Source organism: Elaeis guineensis, chromosome 15, assembly GCF_000442705.2.
Source record: "Elaeis guineensis isolate ETL-2024a chromosome 15, EG11, whole genome shotgun sequence".
Lineage (NCBI taxonomy): Eukaryota > Viridiplantae > Streptophyta > Magnoliopsida > Arecales > Arecaceae > Elaeis > Elaeis guineensis.
The window spans coordinates 32,594,751-32,616,160 of record NC_026007.2 but is presented as its reverse complement, the minus strand read 5'-3'; the positions used below and the strand labels follow the sequence as shown (position 1 = coordinate 32,616,160).

At 39.8% G+C, this 21,410-nt stretch overlaps 1 protein-coding gene across 6 annotated transcripts in view; it reads left to right on the top strand.

Annotated features, from left to right (window-relative positions):
* The window catches only part of LOC105034405 (uncharacterized), an 85,919-nt gene that overhangs the window by 6,731 nt on the left and 57,778 nt on the right, over positions 1–21,410 (top strand). For 2 of the 6 annotated variants that reach the window (XM_010909550.3, XM_073249225.1), the window contains exons 2-5: positions 10,474–10,541; positions 12,647–12,736; positions 12,817–13,110; positions 18,305–18,444. In XM_010909550.3, coding sequence (XP_010907852.1) covers positions 10,474–10,541; positions 12,647–12,736; positions 12,817–13,110; positions 18,305–18,444 — 592 coding nt within the window. Of the gene's footprint in view, positions 1–10,473; positions 10,546–12,646; positions 12,737–12,816; positions 13,111–18,304; positions 18,445–21,410 lie in introns of those variants that run through there. The other 4 variants (XM_010909551.2, XM_073249227.1, XM_073249228.1 and 1 more) reach the window with 4 other exon arrangements.

Genomic DNA, 21,410 nt, shown 5'->3' with positions numbered 1-21,410 from the left:
CTGTTTTGGACAACATTGGATGTCATTTTTTAAACTTGAAGAAGAATATAAGTAAATAACAAAGAAAAAGAAAATCTGAGAACCAAATATGAAGGTGTATGCTTAGAATGTAAAGTGGGCCTCAGAATAGTCAAGGGGAATAAGAACCAAAAGAAAGGCCATTGAGCCTAAGAAATGGATTTTTTAGATTACAGACGCATTGTCCTTATTTAAATATGGGGAAGTTGGCCTGTAATGAGGGTATGCTCACCTTTACCACCTAGTATTTGCAGTACATTATTCCATGTTGGCAGGCCATCAGCACTTTGACTCTGCAACCTTCATCGTGTGCACCTAGTGCATTAACATCAGATTAATATGCATTAACACACGCCAATACATGGTGGTTGCTTTATTTTTGTGTCTTAAAACTTATATCCTGTTGTCCTGAGAAACCTATCTTTCTACTCTCAGTGGTTTGGTTGTTTTTCCAATTAATATTTTTTCTTGTTTGTTTTTTTTTCAACATGAGAATTTGAAGATGCAATCTTTAGGCTGGTCATGATAATGAAAAAATGCTGTGGTTCTACATTAAGCTAAAGGTTAAAAAATAAGATTGTACCCAACAAAAAAGGGTTAAAATATAAGAAAACCTATAGAATGTAGGTTTTGCACAGTAGTATGATTGAGCTTTGCATTGTGTCAGTAGTGTGTGCCCCATGATTGGCTATCTAAACATAATTATATGTCCTTATAATATTTTGGTCATGGGAATGTGCATTTGTGTTGTTAATGCTTCATAAAGATTTTGTGCAGGGTTTTCAGAACCGTCCTGAATCGGCTGGTTCGGGATGTATCGAACCGTACCGGTGGGGAACCGGAATGGTTCCAATGGTGAGGCCAGTTTGGGGCATGCTGAACCATACCGGCGGAGAATCGGAATGGTTCTGGTAGTGAAAATGGCATACGCCATGATGGGGAAGAAAGAGAGGAAAACAGAGTAAAAGAGAGAGAGGAGAAGGAGAGGCCGTCGAAGGGTGGCGGTGGCCCTCCTTGGCCGTTGGAGGGGCGCGGAAGCCTCTGCGGCCCGATTCGTCCAACACGGCAGCTGTAAGGAGCGAGAAAGAGAGAGAGGGGGAATGGCCGCCGTAGCCATTGGGCGGCGGAAATGGCACGGGCGGAGTCGCGGCCGCGGAACAGGCGTTGGCCCTTTTTTAAAAGAAAAGAAGAACAGTGAAGCCGGCGTGCTTCGTCGGCTTCACTTTATAAAATTTTTTTAAAAAAAACTAAAAAACAGTAAAGTCGGCAATCAGTTTGCTGACTTTACTGTTTCAATCCTTTTTTAAAAAAGCTCAGAAATAGTGAAGCCGGCAATGCAATGGGCTTCACTGTTGTCGGATTTTTTTTTTTAAAAAAGCTCTTGTTTCATGGCCACAAAGTCGGAGGAGGCATGTACGCCGCCCGACAGTTGAGGCATGTACGGCGGCCTATCGGAGGCCCTCCGGTGGCCTCTCTATCGGACCCCCCTCGGTCTGATTTTTTCCCCTCCCCTCTCTCTCTCTTCTCTCTTTTCTCTCATGGACGACGGCCACCGTGGCCCTCCGAGGGCTCACGCAGCCCTCCGGTGGCCACTGGCGTCTTCTCCGCCGCCTCAACCTCCTTCCCTCTCCTCTCTTTCTCTTCGTCTCTTTTCCTCTCTTTCTCTTTTTTCCTCCTCTCCGTTCGGCCCTTCCTCTGTTCGTCGGTTCGCACCGGTCTGGTACGGTACGGTACTGTACCATACCATACCGTGCCACCGGCCGGCCAAAACGGCCACCAATACTGGCACAGCAAATCTTGGTTTTGTGAAGTTGTATGGTAAAGTGCTTGAAACTATAGATGTGCATCTTAGTATCTAACAGCACCAATGATATATATGATGTATGATCCAATGATTTCATTTTAATTATTAAAATGATTTTGGGGAGGGCTCTCTACAATCGGGTCAACTTAGGCTTAGCTGAGATGAACCTAGGTAGAATTGGGTTGGGTTCTTGGGCCCATGAACTTGATGCATGATCATGGGACATGCCCTTAACCCAACCCTAATCCACTAAAATATTAGTGATAGTGTAGTGGGCCACGGGCTAGTCAAGACCCGGTATATGATTTATGATCCAACAATTTCATTTTAATTATTTAAAATGATTTTGGTGAGGGTTCTCTACAATCAGGTTAGATTAGGCTTTGCTGAGCTCAACCCAATTGGATTTGGGTTGGGTTCTTTGGTCCATGAACTTGATGCATCATCATGGGTGGGGACATGCCCTTAAACCTAACCCTAAGCCACTAAATTATTAGTGACAGTGCAATGGGCCATGGGTTAGTCAAGACTTGGCTTGAGTGATTAGGGAGGTTATATAGCTCTTTTCTTTTTATGCTCTCTCTCTCTGTTACTTTGTTTGGACGTTTAATTCTGGGTTCCTTTAACTTAACCTTTTTTTTTTTCGCTTGTTAAGATGTACAATTGATAGGTGAAGCTCTAACTGGGTTGTTGGCTTGGATAGAGATCCATATAACATGAATGGGCTTTGTGTTGTCTCCTTTTTTTAATAGTTTGATTATAAATGGGTTGGCTCTTGGTTGAGGAATCCTTTTGACCTGACTTGAATCTGAAGCACCTTGAATTTGACTCAGCCCAACTCTTTGCCATCCTTATCTGTGCACTAGTTAAAGTAACTAAAATTGTTTTTTTAGGTTTCATATCTTTGCATTTGTTGGTTATCAATTTTCTTTCTTTCTTTTTATTTATGTTTGTATCTTTCTGTGCTAGTGCATGTTTAAATTTTCAAGTGATGCGACATGATAGTGTAAAGTTCAAGCCCATTATACCAGTAAACCTGACTAATCGAGTTAACATATATGGTACTTTGGCCTTTAGCTAGGTAATGCCCTACTGTACTAGTTAAACTAGAGAAAACATTGAAAACAAGGACAATGCACTTATGTAAGAGAGGCATTAAGTTTTTGTATGTGCATAGGATGTAGAAAGTTCGTACCATGAATTATGAAGCTAGTGGATCATGCAAAAATATGTGACACGTATGAAAGGATCTCAGAGCTAATCCCAACAAACGTGTGGTTCGGTCTGCTTTTCACAGGGCTGAAGAGAACCGATCAGCCTACCTAGCGTGGGAATCTAGTCTCTATGGCTTAGACCACGCCCAACAAGATTATGCAGTGGAACACGACACCAGGAACACCACGAAGAAGAAGAAATATGAGGAAGAGAATTTTTATTAAATAATCACTCACTTGATTACAATAGAAGCTCTCCCGATCTCTCGATCTCTCACAGATACAAGAAAATCCCTCAATGATCTCTCTCTGATCTCTAACCCCACCCTTGAGGGTCCTTTTAAAGAGGAACAACCCCAAGTTACAAGTCCCTCACGAACTCAACTATCCATGTACAAGATAAGGAAAAACTCCAGGTAGTTGCGAAATTCTCGCTCCTGCAGGATTCTGTGCAATCAGTTAGAACTGTCAAGTTCATGCCCCAAACGAACTCGGATTACAACGAAACTTGATCCGTTGGATTCGGAATGAAAAATCCTTCAAGATAGCACTATCCCCACTTTGAACCGCTTTCTGTGCAGTTTTCAGAGTACTATATTCATCAAAGCTGCACCCCCGAAACTACCTGAAACCGCATTCTGTTATGGAGATGCGTGGGAGATGCATTTCTGTTATGGAGATGCGTGTACAGCTTGTTTCTTGTCTTCTTGGGACTCATGCCACATTCTTCCATCAGTGGCACACATCTCCATGCAGCCCAATCATTGGAATTAGGCCCATGCTTCGAGATAAGCCCGTAACACTAAATCAGCCTCATTGCAGCAGCTTCTCACCTGATAATGCACCAGCATGTATTCTCACCAATACATGTCTTGGAGCACGTGTCCACGACCCCATGCTCTTGGATACTCCTTCTAGATCTTGTACATATTTTCCTAGATGATTCTAGGGCTCAGATTTGATCTCCAAGTTGCCCAAATCTCAAGAGAGCACGGTCAGAGCTCGAACCCGTCCAGCGATTCAATCTTGTTTGTACCTTGATCCGTGCTCGGTCCATCCCCGATTTGAGGAGCTATGACACCCTCCCCCACTAAGCCGAAGTCGTCCCTGACAAGGCTCGATGATATTTGTTGATGATGTCCTCGAACTGCCATAGCTTGTCACCATACTCCCAGCTTGCTTCTGAGTCCGATAGTACTCTCCATCGGACTAAGTATTACACTCGGCTACCCTTCTTCCTATCCGCTTTGATTTCAGAAACCTTCTTGGTGTAATGAACTCGTATGGCCACTGCAGCTCGCCCGCTTTGAGCCCGAGAAGGGTCGGGTGTGCCTTCCTTGAATGGCTTCAATAGGGACACATGGAACATCGGGTGCACTTTCAACTTGGAAGGCAGCGACAACCGATATGCTATCTCTCCAATTCGATGTGTGATGATGAAAGGACCTTCATACCTCCTCACGAGTGCTTTGTGGTAGCCCGACTTCAATTAAAGCTTCATCAATACCCGATCACCAACCTGAAATTCAGCTGCACGTCGCTTTATGTCAGCTCACTTCTTCATTCGTTTGGTCGTCTTCGACAAGGAGACCTGAACCAAGTCTGTATCCTCCTTTAGATCCCTCACAAACTTGTAGGCGGTTGGACTACATCCCATGTAGTCCGCTGCGATACTTCCTGGAGTGTCTGGTTGCTGTCCTGTTATCACCTCAAATGGTGACTTTTCGGTTGACTCCGATCATTACAAGTTGTAGCTGAATTGGGCTTGGTCCAAGAGTCGCACCCAATCCCGCTGGTTGGCACTCACATAATGCCTCAAATACATCTCCAATAATGTATTTGTTCGCTCTGTTTGGCCATTAGTCTGAGGGTGGAAGGCGGTGGACATCTTTAGCTCCGTTCTGAGTATCCGAAATAACTCGGTCTAGAATCTTCCCGTGAAGCGAGCATCGCGATGAGAAACGATACTCCGCGATATCCCCCAATATTTCACCACATATGTGAAGAACAACCGCGCCACATCCTCCGCATGGCAAGTAGTAGGTGCTGGAATGAAGACTCCGTACTTTGAAAAGCGATCCACCACTACCATGATAGAACTGTACCCATCCACTGGAGGTAATTCGATGATGAAATCCATAGAGACGCTCTCCCATGGATGCTCCGGTGTAGGCAATGGCTCCAACAATCCCGTAGGTCACTGATGTTCAATCTTGTCTTGTTGGCATACTAGACAAGTGCGAACATACTCCTCGATGTCATCCCACATCTTCGGCCAATAGTAGCTGTGTTCTATGAGAGCTTGGGTCCGATGCACCCTTGGTATCCCGCCCACATAGAATCATGGTGCTCTCGCAGCACCTCGCGCCTCAACCCTCCACCTAAAGGTACATAGACATGCCGCCCTCGTGTCAAAATCAGCCCACCTTCAATCCAGAAACGACGCGCCTTGCCGTCCTTGATGAGTTCACCCATGATGTGGCCCATGGATCCTTCTCCATCTCGATCTTGACCTTCTCCATTAGGTCACTTGCTGGTCCGGAAGTGAAAGAAATCGCAGCCAACTGTGCCTTCCTGCTCAAGGCATCAGGGATCGAATTGGTTCGGCCTGACTTATACTCAATGTCGAAATCAAATTCAGCGAGAAACTGCTGCCCTCTCGCCTGCTTGGGGATGAGCTTTGGCTGGGTTTGGAAGTAGTTTGTGGCCACGTTGTCCGTGCGCACCACAAACTTGGATCCGAGTAATGGTGCTAGATTCGAAGGGAGTGCACAACCGCTGTCATCTTCTTCTCATGAACCGTATACTTACGCTCGGTGTCGTTCAATTTCTGATTCTCGTAGGCCACTGGATGCCCTTCTTGCATGAGCACCCCTCCAATGGCGAAATCCGATGCATCGGTGTGAACTTCAAAAGGAATGGAGAAGTCTGACAGCACAAGGACCGGCTCCTCTGTGATTGCCTGCTTGAGACGATCGAACGCCTCATGACATTGATCCGACCACCGCCATGGTCGATCCTTCTTCAACAAATCTGTCAACGGGGCGCATAACTTCGAATATCTGGTGATGAATCTCTTGTAGTAATTTGCCAATTCAAGAAAAGAGCGCAAGTGTGTAACACGTGTAGGTACCTCCCACTCGGCTATGGTTGAAATTTTCGAGGGATCCATCATGAGCTTTCCATCCCCAATGATGTGCCCAAGGAACGGTACCTTCTGCTGTGCAAACACGCACTTCTCCCTCTTCACGAAGAGTTGGTGTTGCCGTAAGGTGGAGAAAACTTGCCTCAAGTGCGCCTCATGCTAGTGCAATGTCCGGCTGTATACAACAATATCATCCAAGTATACTACCACAAATTTGTCGATGGAGTCGTGGAGTACACGTTGCATCAAAGCATAGAAGGTTGCTGGTGCATTGGTGAGGCCAAAAGGCATGACAAGGTACTTGAAGCTCCCATACCTCGTCACACATGCAGTCTTCTCGATGTCCTCCTCCGCCATGTGAACCTGATAGTACCCGCTACGAAGGTCCAACTTGGAAAACCATCGTGCCTTACCAAGTTGATCGAACAAATCATCAATCCGAGGAATGGGGTACTTGTTCTTCACTGTGAGTTTGTTGAGGGCCCTGTAGTCAACGCAGAGTCTCAACGAACCATCGTGCTTCTTCTGAAAGAGTACTGGTGCTCCATACGGACTCTTCGAAGGTCGGATGAACCCGCTATCCACTAACTCTGTTAGCTGCCTCCTCAGCTCTTGGAGTTCAGGTGGGGCCATCCTATATGGTGCTTGAGCTGGTGGACGTGCTCCATGCACCAAATCAATCCGATGATCAATTTCCCTCTTTGGCGGCAATTGCTTGGGTAATTCAGGGGGCATCACATCCCCGAACTCAGTGAGAACACCCTCGATGGGTGCTGGAATCTCCTCTCCTTCCAATAGGTCTTTCTCCTGAAGGGACGCAATGTATGTTGGAAGTCCCCTTCTCAGCCCCTTAGCAAGTTGCATCACCGATAGGACTCGCTGCGGAGTCCCTTTAACTCGCTTCCCTTGAACCACGCAAGGTCCGCTTGAATTCAGGACCACCACCACATCTGAATCTGCCTTCACCATAGCTTGTAGCTGGGTAAGCAAAGACATACCAATGACCACCTCGTAGTCATCGATAGGGGCAACTACCATTGTCATCCGTCCGATCCAGCATCGAATTGGATCTCAACATCCTTCGCTGTTTCGCTCGTAGCTACCTCTGCGGAGTTGACCGCCTTGAACGTGTGCTCATCACGTTCAATCTTCAGGTTGAGCTTCTTCACCGTTGCTGAGTTCACGAAGAAGTCGATGGCACCCGTATCAATGAGTGCCTGGAAGGTGTGACCACTAATACTAATAGGTGCATAAAGTAAGCCTCGCGGCCCCTTGGCCTTCAGGGCATTGAGACTGAGTGAACCCATCTTTTGGTCGGTCTCTTGCTGCTCCTCCACCGTTATAGATGCCATCTTGCCCCTCAATGGACAATTCTTCATCTTGTGAGGTTCATTGCAGATGTAGCATAAGATAGTGCTGGTACCTTGCACCACCCCTTTGCCCTTTGCTTGGGAAGCCCCTCCACTTGAGGAGCCCGGATTCGAGCCTTTTCCACCTTTTTTGTAACCTGATTTTGCTACCCCACCTTTGCCCCTTTTTGATGCTTGGGCTTTGGGAGTTGTAGGTTGAGTCTTAAACTTGATGAGAGCCTCCGCTTGAGCTATCACCTCATTCAAATTCTTGACTCCCTTTCGCTGCAACTCCATCTTGGCCCAGGGTTTGAGCCCATCAAGGAAGGTGAAGAGAGAGTCCTCATTGCTGAGGTCTGGTACCTCCAACAATAGTTCGCTGAACTCTCGCACATACTCACTCACATCACCCTTTTGCGTGAGTCGCCGTAGTCGTGCTCGAGCATCATCCTTAGCGAACTCGGGGAAGAATTGCTTCCGAAGTTCAGTTTGGAACTGTGCCCAAGTGGTGATTGGAACAGCCCCTCGCTTCACATCGTCAGCCCGACATCACCACCAAAGCATCACCACATCCCTTAAGAACATGGCCGTCGTGCTCACCTTCATGGCTTCCCCCCTTGTGCCGGTAACCTGCAGGTATTGTTCCACGGCAAAAAGGAAGTTATCCACCTCCTTTGCGGACCGCCGTCCAAAGAACTCCTGCGGCTTGGGAACATCAAGCTTGTGTAGGGGACATGTAGCTTCACTTGTGACCTCCATTGTCGATGTAGAAGAGGACACGCCCATGGTGGCTTTTTCCTTTGGAAAGTCAACCACTTGAATTTGGAGAGCCTTCATCATGGCCTCCAACTCCTTATTACATTGCAGGGTAGCACTGCTCCATATCAAAAGAAATCTGGTTCAGCTGAGCAGCGATCTCATCTCGAAGGATTGCGTCCTTCACCTCAAGGTCCTCCACTCGCCCTTCAATCTCAGCTATTTGGGCCTCACATCTCCGTAATCGATGGTCGGGGGAGAAAATCGAAGATGTAATCCGCAACCCTTGCAGGGAATCATCAATTGGATGTGCTCCACCCATTGCTGTGCCTCCTCCTGAGGCAGGATTGGGATCCAAGGTCGAGGATGATGAATCCCCCATTCCCACCATGGATGCTGATGTAGAGGTCGTCTTCTTCATTTTCGGTGTCGCTCTGATACCAAGTGACACGTATGAAAGGGTCTCAGAGCTAATCCCAACAAACGTGCGGCTCGGTTTGCTCTTCACAGGGCTGAAGAGAATCGATCCGCCTACCTAGCGTGGGAATCTAGTCTCTATGGTTTAGACCATGCCTAACAAGATTATGCAGTGGAACACGACACCAGGAACACCACGAAGAAGAAGAAATATGGGGAAGAGAACTTTTATTAAATAATCACTCACTTGATTACAATACATATTTCCCTAGATGATTCTAGGGCTCAAATTTGGTCTCCAAGTTGTCCAAATCTCAAGAGAGCACGGTCAGACCTCGAACCCATCCAGCGACCCGATCTGGTTTGCACCTTGATCCGTGCTCGGTCCATCCCCGATTTGAGGAGCCGTGACATATGGGGCATGTGGCATGTGCAATAGAAAAGCTTAAATAAGAAAAATGTTGCCCTGGTAAAGAGGCTGATTTGCATAAGAGTAGGGTTTGAAGGCTGAGGCAAAAGATTGTTATTTTTTGATTTAGAAAAGTTTTCTTGTTGGAACAACTGGATTCCAAAAGACTGCGTAAACACTACAAAAAGAACAGGAAATAGGGAGAGAAGGGCTCTAGGGTGCTTTACCAACCATCTAAAGTTGATAGAGGGCAAAGTTCTTGCTTTTACTGGAGATTGATTTGTGACAAGGTGCTCATAAAAGCTTTGGGAGGGCCAACTGATTTACCAGGATTGGCCCAGGTGGAATGACTGCTAGACAAGGGATAAAATGGCTGAAAGGTCAGCCAACATTGTTAAGATTTAACATCAGAAATTTCTGCAAATTTCATATAAAAGACATTTGTTGTAGTCAAATCCCATTTATGGTTTTCATCAGTTGCTAAATTGCTGGATTTTTCAGCCGTGGTTTGGAGGCTTTTCCTTTGAGGGTATGAAAATGCTTCTTATCTTGGCAGAATTTGGTTCAATGGTGCCATCCTCCAAGAGGGGGTCAATTCTCCTGTAATGGGTGTTAAAGGCTTTTGTAATGTTATCAGGCCCCTATCTAGGCTTCAGTTCCTTGAAACTTGAGATTTTAGTTTGATTGCACTTGTGATGAAATAGCTAGGATATACAGCTAAGAACTCACATCCAGTTAATGTTGTATCATTCTATTTGGTTTATCAGATGTATATTTGTACATGCAATCCATGCACAGTCTCATTCACTGAATAAGCAATGCAGAAGAGGACAATCTACAATTGGCAATTTCAATATGAATGTTACCATCAGTGGTAATGAAGTGTTAGCTATCACATAATTGTAGTGATGCTTGTGATGTGATAACTGTTGAATACAAGTATAGCTTTGATACACTTCCTAGTTCGTAGAATGCTCATATCACTCTCATAGTCCCTTGTTTTCTGAATTTTGTTGAAGTTAGACATCACTATCTGTACTTTTAGCTAATTGTTTAGACATGACATATAATTTCCTTTTATTTGAATTGAAGCACATTTATACCTGCCTTCTTGATTGTACCTGAAACAATATGTTGCTTATCGGCAATCTGGAATAATATTTTGCAAGATCCGTCGTAGCTTCAAAGTACTGCAATACTTGTTTAATTGCTATGTGAATTCTTGGAACATACTGTACAAAGGAGCGATTCTATTGTATTGTATTGTGAATTTATGATGGTCCATGTTATTTACCATGTAGTTGTACTTTTAGTCCAGTTTTTACACTATTTGTCTTATTCAACATTCATAATTCTTGTAGAGGAGGAGATTGATGAGAAAAAGAAATTTAGTGGGAAGAAGAAGTCACAGAGAAGTTCCAGCAAACATGTCAGTATGTTTCGGGAACTGATTTCCTTATATATTGGTGTTTGCATTTAGAAATTCTCGTGGTTTCCTCTGTAAATTAGAATGAGGTTAGTTTTTAATCTGCGTTTACATGTGTATCTTCTAATGTGGAAGGGTGACGCGATTAAAAGAAAAAATATTTCTTACTCTCAGTTTTATCTGATGTGAATGCTTGAGGCCATGATTCCACCCCTAAGCAACTCCAGTTTTTCTATAATTCTTGTATGATCCTTTTCCCGATGAATTTTTTCATGCCTTTTTTCCTTGAAACTCAACTCATGATGGGCCTTGGCATGCGTCTCCCTCTGTTTCCCACCTCTTGCATGCATCATCACATGCATCCAAGTCTAGTTTTGTTAATTGGCTTTGTTGCATGAGACATCTGGATTCTGGTGATTTGAAAGATGATACAATTTACGCAAATGTAAAATTGGATTATCCTTCGTCTTGTGCAAACATGTTCATAAGTGTGTAATATACGAAAAACAAATTTTATTTGTAGCTAATAATATATGCAAAATATAAATATGTATGTATGCATGTATGGCATATATGTGCATATTTTGTACAGGACATTGTACAAATCCATACATTTACATGCAAGCATGTAATGTGTATGAGTTGTGCAGGTTGATGTGCACACAAGCAAGCAGGAATGCTCAACATAAGAATTCCATAGAATAAAGTTACATTCTAACTCGTAAATCCTATACAGCATGGTATAATATTATCTACTTCTGATGCTCCTTACCCTTAAAAATCTAGAGGGTTGAACATTGAGAGGTTGCTGAGTTAGGAGAAATGTTCTGAAGTTTGAACTTATGAAATCCTAATTTGCAGCCTGAGGAAAGATATAGCGACAAGTGATTGCTCAAATACTGTTGTAATGGCATAGTGACAACAAATTTGATGCGCTTGCACTGTTTGTGTGACTATAGATTGTTGGAAGTTGAAACAGAAGTGCTTGTGCTAAACTCCATCATTTGCTATTAACTAGTTAGAAGTAGCAGAACTTCTTTGCCACTGAATTAGTGTCGATCATACTATCGATGGGACTTTCTCTTTGCCTCATTCTGAAATGGGCCAAACTACATAAATAATGCTTTCATGTTAGTTTGCAATGACAAAAAAATTTATAACTAAGTTAGTGCTTAATATAATTTAGTAAAAAGTTTTTCTTACTTCTTATAATGACCATTTTGGAGCACTTTCATCTTTTAATATCAAAATGGATCACTAATTAATTCATAAACATTTGGAATATTGCAGAATCTAATGTTGATTATCTTCGGTTAATTATTTCTACCAAACAAGCAAAGATTACAACCTTTTATGAATTTGCACATGTTACTTTTTGTAAATTTGTGCATGTCTTGCTTGTTTCATTGAAGTTTAAGAATTCTTCTGGAAACATGACACTGGACCATGTAAAATATTTTTCTTCTGAAATGGCCAAAAACAGGGACATATCCATCCAATCTTGTAGGTCAAGAAATTTAGCGTTTGTCAGAATATTACTTTTTCTTTATTTTTTTTTTGTGGTGTAACAGTGTGGTAACCACTTACAATTTCAAAGAAATGATGTGAGAAAGTGAGGCCAAACACCTGGAAAGGCACTTGCCAATGTCTGAACTGGCAAGCTCTTCCAAATGGAGGTGGGATGTGACCACTGTAACCCACAAAAGTGGAAGAGGTGCAACCACTGGGTTAGAGCCCAGTTTGTAAGCAGAACATTAGGTTTAGGGTGAGCTTTTAGCCATCACCAAAATCTAAATGTATGTCACAGATTAGGACAGAGGCTCACTGGCTAATCCTAGAGCATCAGATATTTTCAATCGAATTAGTGAATGAAAACACACTTATATGCTTTATGGAAGTAATCAGTCAACAGACTGGTTTGTGAGGCATGTGCACAAAACCATTAAAGCAAGATTAGTAAAGAATATTGTTTTGTACGCAATATCTTATGAAACTTGTTGTTTCGCTCAATGTGACGTTGGGGTCCACATTATTGAGTGGTACCCACTGATTCTGACAGCATTCATAAATGCACTCATGTACTGAATGGAACTTAATGTTTCTTGCAGTTCCAGATCCCTGACCATCTTCTTCCAAGAATAGCAATCGTTGGAAGGCCGAATGTTGGTAAATCAGCATTATTCAACCGTCTTGTTGGGGTATTTTTTATATTCAGAAATTCTTCTTCATCGTTTTAAGTAGGTAGCATATTCAGCATATCCTTTTGAACTGTTGACAGGGAAGCAGGGCAATTGTTGTTGATGAACCTGGTGTTACTAGAGATCGCTTGTACGGTAGATCTTTTTGGGGAGACCATGAATTTATGGTAGTAGATACTGGAGGTGTTATGAATTTTTCAAAATCACAGGCTGATGTTATGGAAGAACTTGCAATTACAACGTCGGTTGGTATGGATGGGATTTCTCTTGCTTCTAGGGAAGCAGCTGTTGCTAGGATGCCCTCAATGATAGAGAGACAGGCTGTTGCTGCTGTGGAAGAAGCAGCTGTTATTATATTCCTTGTAGATGGCCAGGTATCTTCTATTATAACATAGCCTGAGTAATAATAATAGATCTGTGTTTGCGCCAATAGAGATGACATTTAGATAGAATGCAACAGAACATACAGCATAGTGATGTAGGAATCTATCTCAAGCATAATGTCCTGCCTACTCCTGCTTCTTCTTCTGCCACGTCGCTTATGTCCCTTTTAACCTGATTTAGAGAAACTTTGCACAGGATCCTATATTCTCAATCCCATGCAAGATGCTAGAAAATTGTTAAACTCCACTCCCCTTGGTTCATTTTATAATGTTTGTGGACCTCAGTTTATAAGAGGCAATTCAGTAACATGCTTCAGGACTCCCTCAATTCTTTAGCCATGAGATCTTTTCATCAACCATACCATTGTTCATCCAGATAACTGCACCATTGGAAATTCTAAACATCTTTTGATGGAAAGTTCCAGCTAAGTGTTTAATCAGCCTGACCTAACGTGAATCATGCCCACTCAAGCACGTTTTATCATAGTTTTAAGCCTAGATCCCAAGCACAAGCTGGATTTGACTAATATTAGTAAATACAACTTGCTCATAGATGGCTAATTCAATACTCCATCACCCACTAATCACAATCACATTCCTAACTCCATTTAGAGCAAATGTCAACTGACTGGCATGTATGCATTGGCACCATGATACACGCCCAGCATATCATATGGAAAGCTAATTTAGATTTCAGTTTGACATGTGTAATGTTTCTTAGGATAATGAACATTTTAGTGAATGACCATCATGATTGTTAGGTAACAAAAGGGTCTTAGTCTTGGTTGGTATCAATCCTAACCAAGCATCTTGGATTGGATTGGTGATTGACTAGGTCGTAAGATCCACTAAGAACCCCAATCTTGTGTATATTGGGTTGTCCTGATTGGTATTGCGGGTATTGTCCGGTATGGAGTGGGATGGGTCTGGCACCAGCTGGTATTGGCTGATGACATCCAAGACATGCAGAAAAAAGTGCGTGGTTCCCTTTTTCTTTGCTGTTCTTTTTTGCTATTAGATTTCAAACAGGGTAAGGAGAAAATAGTAAGGGAGAAATGGAGGAAATTTGAAGGAGAAAACAAAAATAAAAAGAAGAAAATCTAAACAAAATAAAAACATTAAAACTTTATCTAAAACTAATTTATGACATAAACAAACATTAAAAAAAAAACCCTAAACAATGATAATAAACATAAAAAAAAAGAAAAAGGGATATATACCAAAAAAAGGCAACCATGATGTCAACACATCCCAAGTCTCTGTAGGGTGCCGTCTCAGTTTGTCATTGACCCAGTCCCTTACCAATATCGGCATCTGGATTGGGACTTTAAATCTATTGTAACATATACTAACATGATAAAAACACTTTGTGAAATTACTAATTGCTATAACTATTGCATGTTACTATGTTGAGCTTGTTTGAATTAAATGTAATTGACCCAGCCATTGGTCAAGATCAATGCAACACTATATCGATAGGTCTTGATCTTGAGCTCAACTTGATTACTTATTAAGCAAGCCCCTATTATGCAAAATATGACGTGACAGATCTATTTTCAGATGAATCATTAATTGGCAGCTTGAGTCCTTGGACGTCCAAATGAACTTCATCAAACTTCATTCATCCTTTCCTAAATTTTAGTTGTTAGGTTAGGATGAACCCTTGGAAACTTGACATCTTTTATTGAGTTCAACCTCTTCTCTAATTGTATTTGCAGTTGGTTTTGCAGATGGTGGCTTTAACTCTCTTGTGCTCTATCAATGTTAATCTCCATTATATTTGTCTCGTCCTTGGTAAATTGCTTTTCCTCCAACTTGACATCTCACATTTATGCTCAGTCCCATACGATGAAGGACTTGCCAGGAGTTATTATTGTTATTATTATTTTATAGAATAATGCCTGTAAGAGTTTTAAGAAATGCCTAAAGAAAATTGCATAAAAATATGATTGATGTGGTATTACTCATACTCACACTGAAGTTAAGATGGTCACCTGAAACTATTACCTAGTAATTGAGAGCCGTTAGGCATTAATCCTGTTAAGTTGCATGCTTGTCATTCAATTGCACTTGATATCATTTGTGCTTAGACAAATAATGAAGCATATGTATATGCTTCCCATAACATATGAATTCCCATAACATATGCTTTCCATAGTGTTGAAACTTGAATAGTATGGTTGGATGGATTGCAAGGATGCAGTACTTCATTAATGAGGTTAATATAGCCCTCTCATGAATCATGTAACTACTTTTAAGCAGAAAAGACTTGGGCCCTATGCAGCAAAGCTTTTGGGGTGCTAGAAAATGCTTTCTGGCACTCCAAAAGCATTTCGGGATAGTATAGTGGTGTTTGGTAAAAAATCAGAAACTATTTTGGCTTTGTCAAAAAACTGAAAATGTCTATTTGGAAAAAGCTCCATTTTGGAGCTTTTTCCCAAAAAAGCTTTTTGGCCAATGTTGGAAAGCTGTTTTGATTTAAATAAAATTTTTTCGATTACCAAAATGCCCAATAATGTTTTATTATATTACAATATGATAATGATATTACACAATATAATAATATTTATACGATAACACATAATATAATCTATTGTAGTATTATTATATTAATTTTATAATAATATAATATAATCTATTATATTATATTATTATATACTACATAATATTATTATTATTATTATATTGTAGTATAATATTATATTATATTACATTATATGATAATAATATTATATAATATAATTATATTTTAATATATAACAATATATAATATTATATTGTATTATTCTTCATTGTATAGTACTATGCAATGTCTTTTATTGTCATTTTATCATACAAAAAACACTTTCTCATTTTAGTTATTAAATACATGTTAAAGTTTCAAAGCACTTTATAAATGTGGTTACTAAACAATAAATAACTTTTTATAAAAATTGTACTTTCAAAAGCTCTGCTGCTAACAGCAGTCCCAAATAGGGCCTTAATAATTACTTATAGTATATAGACAGCAGATTTCTCTAATACTGCTTCTTAAACTTGGGATGGTTTGCCATCGAGTATGCCTTATAGGTAGTTTAAGTTGGTGGCAGTGTGGGCCTTCTGAAAGGGTTTATGAATTACTCATTTGATGTGATAGCAAGTGGTGGAGAAACAAAAAGAAATGCTGGCTGGCACCGGCAGTTATTCTCAAGTATCTTCTCTTATGCAACATCGAATTGTTATTGATCTATTTGATGCTGTTGTTTCTACAACAAAGAAGTAAATGCAGCAGCTATGTCTAACATGAGCAATATATATAAAATCCAAGGTGTTATGAGCTATGGTACTACTCAGGACTCACTCTCGGCATGTAATGAGAAATAATGTGCATACTTCTTTCTGATACATATGATGTGCGAGCATTGAAGCAAGATGTAAAAGCTGGTATTAGATTGTCTATTAGCTATGGTATCTGAGTCCTTCATTTTATCTTTGAGGGATATGGGTATGACCAAGGTTTTAAGTACCGGTTTCAATACCCATGCCAGTATAGCCCGTACTGAGTGTTGGTATGGTACATTGCTTGGAAACTTGGTATGAGAGGAGTATTGGGTTCCAGTTCCTTACTGATATGGTACAATATGCTTGATATGGACTGATATGTTCTAATATGTAAATCCTTGGGTATGAAACTTGGATATGGGTCTATGGTTTGCTGTACTGGTTTTGGTACCCAAGGCTGTACTGTGTTGGTATAGTGTTGGTATGGATCAGTTCATGGTATTGACACCCGATATGGCCCCTGTGCTGTGTATCAGTCTGCTATCAGTATGGTATGATGCTTCGTACGTGGCGATATGGTTGGGTATGGTGAGCTGTGGTCTACAAAAAGAATTTAAATATTAAAAGGATCCAATGCTTAGTAATATGTCCACACTTGATCCTCATGGCAAAGGCCAGTGACATGGTTGTTGAATATAATCAGCAACTTAAATAATGGCATTAAAAGATTTGAGCTTATTATCTTTACCTGACTGAAGGCAATTTCATAACAGTGATATTTTGGATAAAAAAGGCGATGTCATGATGTCGTCAGTTCTCTTCATCCTTGTATCTTATATTCCAAGCATGTTTTCTGGTCTGCATAGTGTTTGCCTGTCACACATCTTTGGATAAGGAAACAAGGGATAGGTAAGTTTACTGAATTGGACTGTTCCATGGACTACGTGGTTACCTGGATATCTGCTTTTCCTGTAGGATTGGTTGCATAAATGCAGTCCTTGTTGGGCCTCTGTCATTAGAATGAAATTGAGTGGACTTGCCTCTTCTGTATACTAGAAGGGGAGAAAAGGGCTTTTGAGCTCTAGTGCAAAGACACCTCAAAAGTAGATATCTCCATGGAGGCATCAATAAATCCTTTGGACTAAGCATCATGGTTTGACCTATAAGAGCTTTCAATTCAACTAGCCACATGAATTGCATAAACACTGAGTATGATGTACAAGTGGTCATGCTACCGTGGCATTTTGTATAATAAAATACAAGAATACTAAACATAGATAAGCTAACAGTTAATGCATAATTACTTTTTATTTGTTTCCTTGTTTCATAAAAATGTTTTGGGGTGATTATGTTCCCCTTTACTATCAACATGTTGATTTAGATCTGTGCATTGGAGTCTGATTGGGTTGCTGGTAGTGCCACAAATTGTTAGAGCATTTCTTTGGGGTCAAATAGTAATCTCAATATGATTTTTCTAAAAATATTTTATTCAGAGTTCATTGATTTTATAAAAAGTAAAGTATACCTATTCTGTCTTGCTAACCTATCTCTCGGATGACATTTGATAAGCCAATTTTGTTAAACAGTGATTATTTTTTGCACTGATTTTGCAATAATCTGGGCTTATAAAGTCAAAATGTATATACCAAGTGTATAAAATTTGAAGTATCTATACATGGCTAAAAAAGTAAGCTCTTCAGCATTCGACAGTTTTTTTTTTAATAAAGTCAAATTACATTTAATCCGGGCTTGCAGAACTTGTGAGTTCAATGGCTTTTTCTTTTTTTATTTCTACTTTATTATGTGCAATGTTCTTTTCTGCATCCTTTTTTATGTTTCTTGACCTCACTTTCAGAATTCATGGTTGATTTATTAATGTTTTATAAGGTTTGTTTTCTCCGATGCTGAAGCACTATTTTCACAGGCTGGTCTGATGGCAGCTGATGTCGAAATCACGGACTGGCTACGCAAGAAGTACTCAAATAAATGTATTATACTTGCTGTAAACAAATGCGAGTCTCCACGCAAGGGGCTGATGCAAGCTTCAGAATTTTGGTCCTTGGGGTGAGATTTATACTTTACTTTTGCATAGTCTTTGTTATCATCATGATATATTTGTGACAATGGCAAAATCTATAAACATTTAGCTTCTTGTTCTTAAGATGGGTTTCAGATAAACTTCAATGCTTGGGCAAAAGTCTGTGTACTTTCAAAGAGACTTTGCTCTGTTAGATCTGTTGTATAAATGGAAAGGTTTAAATGATTGCACATTCCTTCTGTTAGGAGCCACATGGCTTTTAAGATTATGTCCATATTGGTGAGTACACTCCCTATATGTGTATGCACAGTAACCGTGTACGCACTCTGTTACAGTTGGAAAGCAAGCTGGGTGAGTTGGATTATGTTATTGGCCAGCCCTGTAAACCCACAACCCACATCAAAGCCGCCAATAAATTATGACAAAACCTAGGCCAACCCAACCTTACAAATGTTATTATGCTCTTTACCATTGCCATCAAATATCCATGCATCCTGAGACAAGGTTTTAAATATTGATATCTAATCACACAACCATTCTTCCATGAAAATGGTGTGGTACTAGAGTCGACATTATGCATCAAAATTGACTGCATCAAAATGAATGAAGAACCGTTGGTACCAACGGATATACTTGGTATGGTATTGTCAATATGCAATGACATAGATTGCTATAGGCAATATGTCCTAGTATGGATGGTTTTGGCATCCCCCCACTAATACCACTGCCGGTTTCTTGTTAGAATGACATAGCATCGATGATACCATACTAACCCATCAGTTTTCAAATCTTTGTCTGGAGGTATTAGTTCCACCCTCCAGTAAGCTTGACATGCCTCCAATGCAAATAAATAAATAAATAACAATGTCTGTAACCATCCAGTTGTGCTGGGATTGGCTTCGTCAATTTTCACATTTAAGGCTACCTTTGATATTATTAACATTACTATGCTAAATATAAATAAGGGTAATTTGCATACATACCCTCCTAAACATTAGAATTTGTATGAATATTCTTCCAAAATTGATATTTGCATATATACCCTCATAAAATACTTATTTTGTGTATATACCTTTCTATTTCTCTTTTTTTCTGCACATGTATCTATACCATCTAACACCATTACGAAATTAGCGGTCGTTAAAATTGAAATGATCGAAATACCCTTAATGGGCATACATGCAAAAAGAAACATTTATAAGGGTATACATGCAAATAGCACTTTTGCGGGTATTCATATAATTTTATATATTTTGGAGGGTATACATGCAAAAAAATTCTTAGATTTTTTATGTGAATACCCTCTTAAATATTGGATTTGCATGAATACCCTTCCAAAATTGATATTTGCATGCATATCCTCACAAAATATTATTTTTACATGAATATCTTTGACATAGTAGTTCAGCTGATGCCATTGGTCAAAATTATATATTAAATAAAAATTAATTAAAATTATGAAATTATCTTTTTACGTTAAGAGTGGATTATAGGTTAACGGTCTCACTGGAAATTTATCCGAGCAGTTGAACTTCTCCTCTTCCCAATAATAATTTTTTTTGTTATTTAATTGTTGAATCAATCTTTTTTTGAGCAATATTCTATGAAAATATTGATGAACAAGCACTAGACGAGTCTGAGTATTAAAATAAATTGAAATAGATAAAAATAGAATTAAAGTTTTTTTGCATATATATTCTCTTAAATATGTTAAATTGCATGAATACCCTTGCAAAGTTACTATTTACATGTATACTTTTATAAATATTTTTTTTTGTATGTCTGCCTACTAAAGGTATTTTAGTCATTTCAATTTTAAACCACTAATTTCTTAACGGCATTATATGGCATGGGTACATATGCAAAAAAAATAAAAAAGGATAAACATATAAAATAAATGTTTTATAAGGGTGTACATGCAAATATCAATTTTGGGAGGGTATTCACGCAAATTCTAACACTTGGGAGGGTATGTATGAAAAAAATCTATATATATATATATATAGAGAGAGAGAGAGAGAGAGACTAGTCTCAAGTCAACCGGATTTGGCTCTAAATATGGTTAGGTTTTGCGTTGCCTAATTCGCATGGATCTCCATGCAATAAATTGAAAAGTTAATGGCCACTTTTCCATCCATTTGAATTTGAAAAAAAATAAAAAATTGCTATTAATGTAGATAGGACAAAGTCCACGCGCCATTAATGTGGATAGCATGGAAGTCCATACATGCCAAGAGTTGGGGGTCGAGTTTGTATTTATTCTAAAATGTTTTTATTTATCCTATAGAATGTTTGTATTATAGAATTTGTATTTGTTCTGGAGTACTTCCATTTATTCTGTTTCTACTTATTCTAGACTCATTCATGTTTATTCTAGAAAGATTTGTGTTTATTCTGAATGGGTTTGTATATTTCCATCCGAAGTTTGTGTTTATCCTCTATTGTTGTTGTTTATTAAGTAGAAAACATAAAGTGATGTGTCTCATCCACATTACTGGTGGCTGGGGCTATTATTGATGGGATAGGTCACTTTGTGTCTCCCCCTTAATAATCAACAACAATGAATGATAAACAAAAACTTCGGATAGAATAAAGAGAAACCCCTTTAGAATAAACACAAACCTTTTTAGAATAAATATAAATGATCTCGAATAAACAGAAACGCTCCAAAATAAACATAAACTGATTAACAATAATGCTTTAGAATAAACACAAATAGATGGACTTCCGTCCCATCTGCATTAATGGCATGTGGGTTTTCGTTCCATCTGCACTAACGATCTGTTTTTTTTGAATATTTTTCAAACCCAAATGGATGAAAAAGTGGCTGTTAACTTTTTATTTTTTGCATGGAGAATCTGTTCGGATTTGGAGCTACATCCAATCGACCTGCGCCTAGTCTCTCTCTCTCTCTCTCTCTCAAAAGAAGTTATGATGCTTCAAACATTATCAATCCTAGTATGTACATGGAATAGGTGGGTGTCGAAACTGT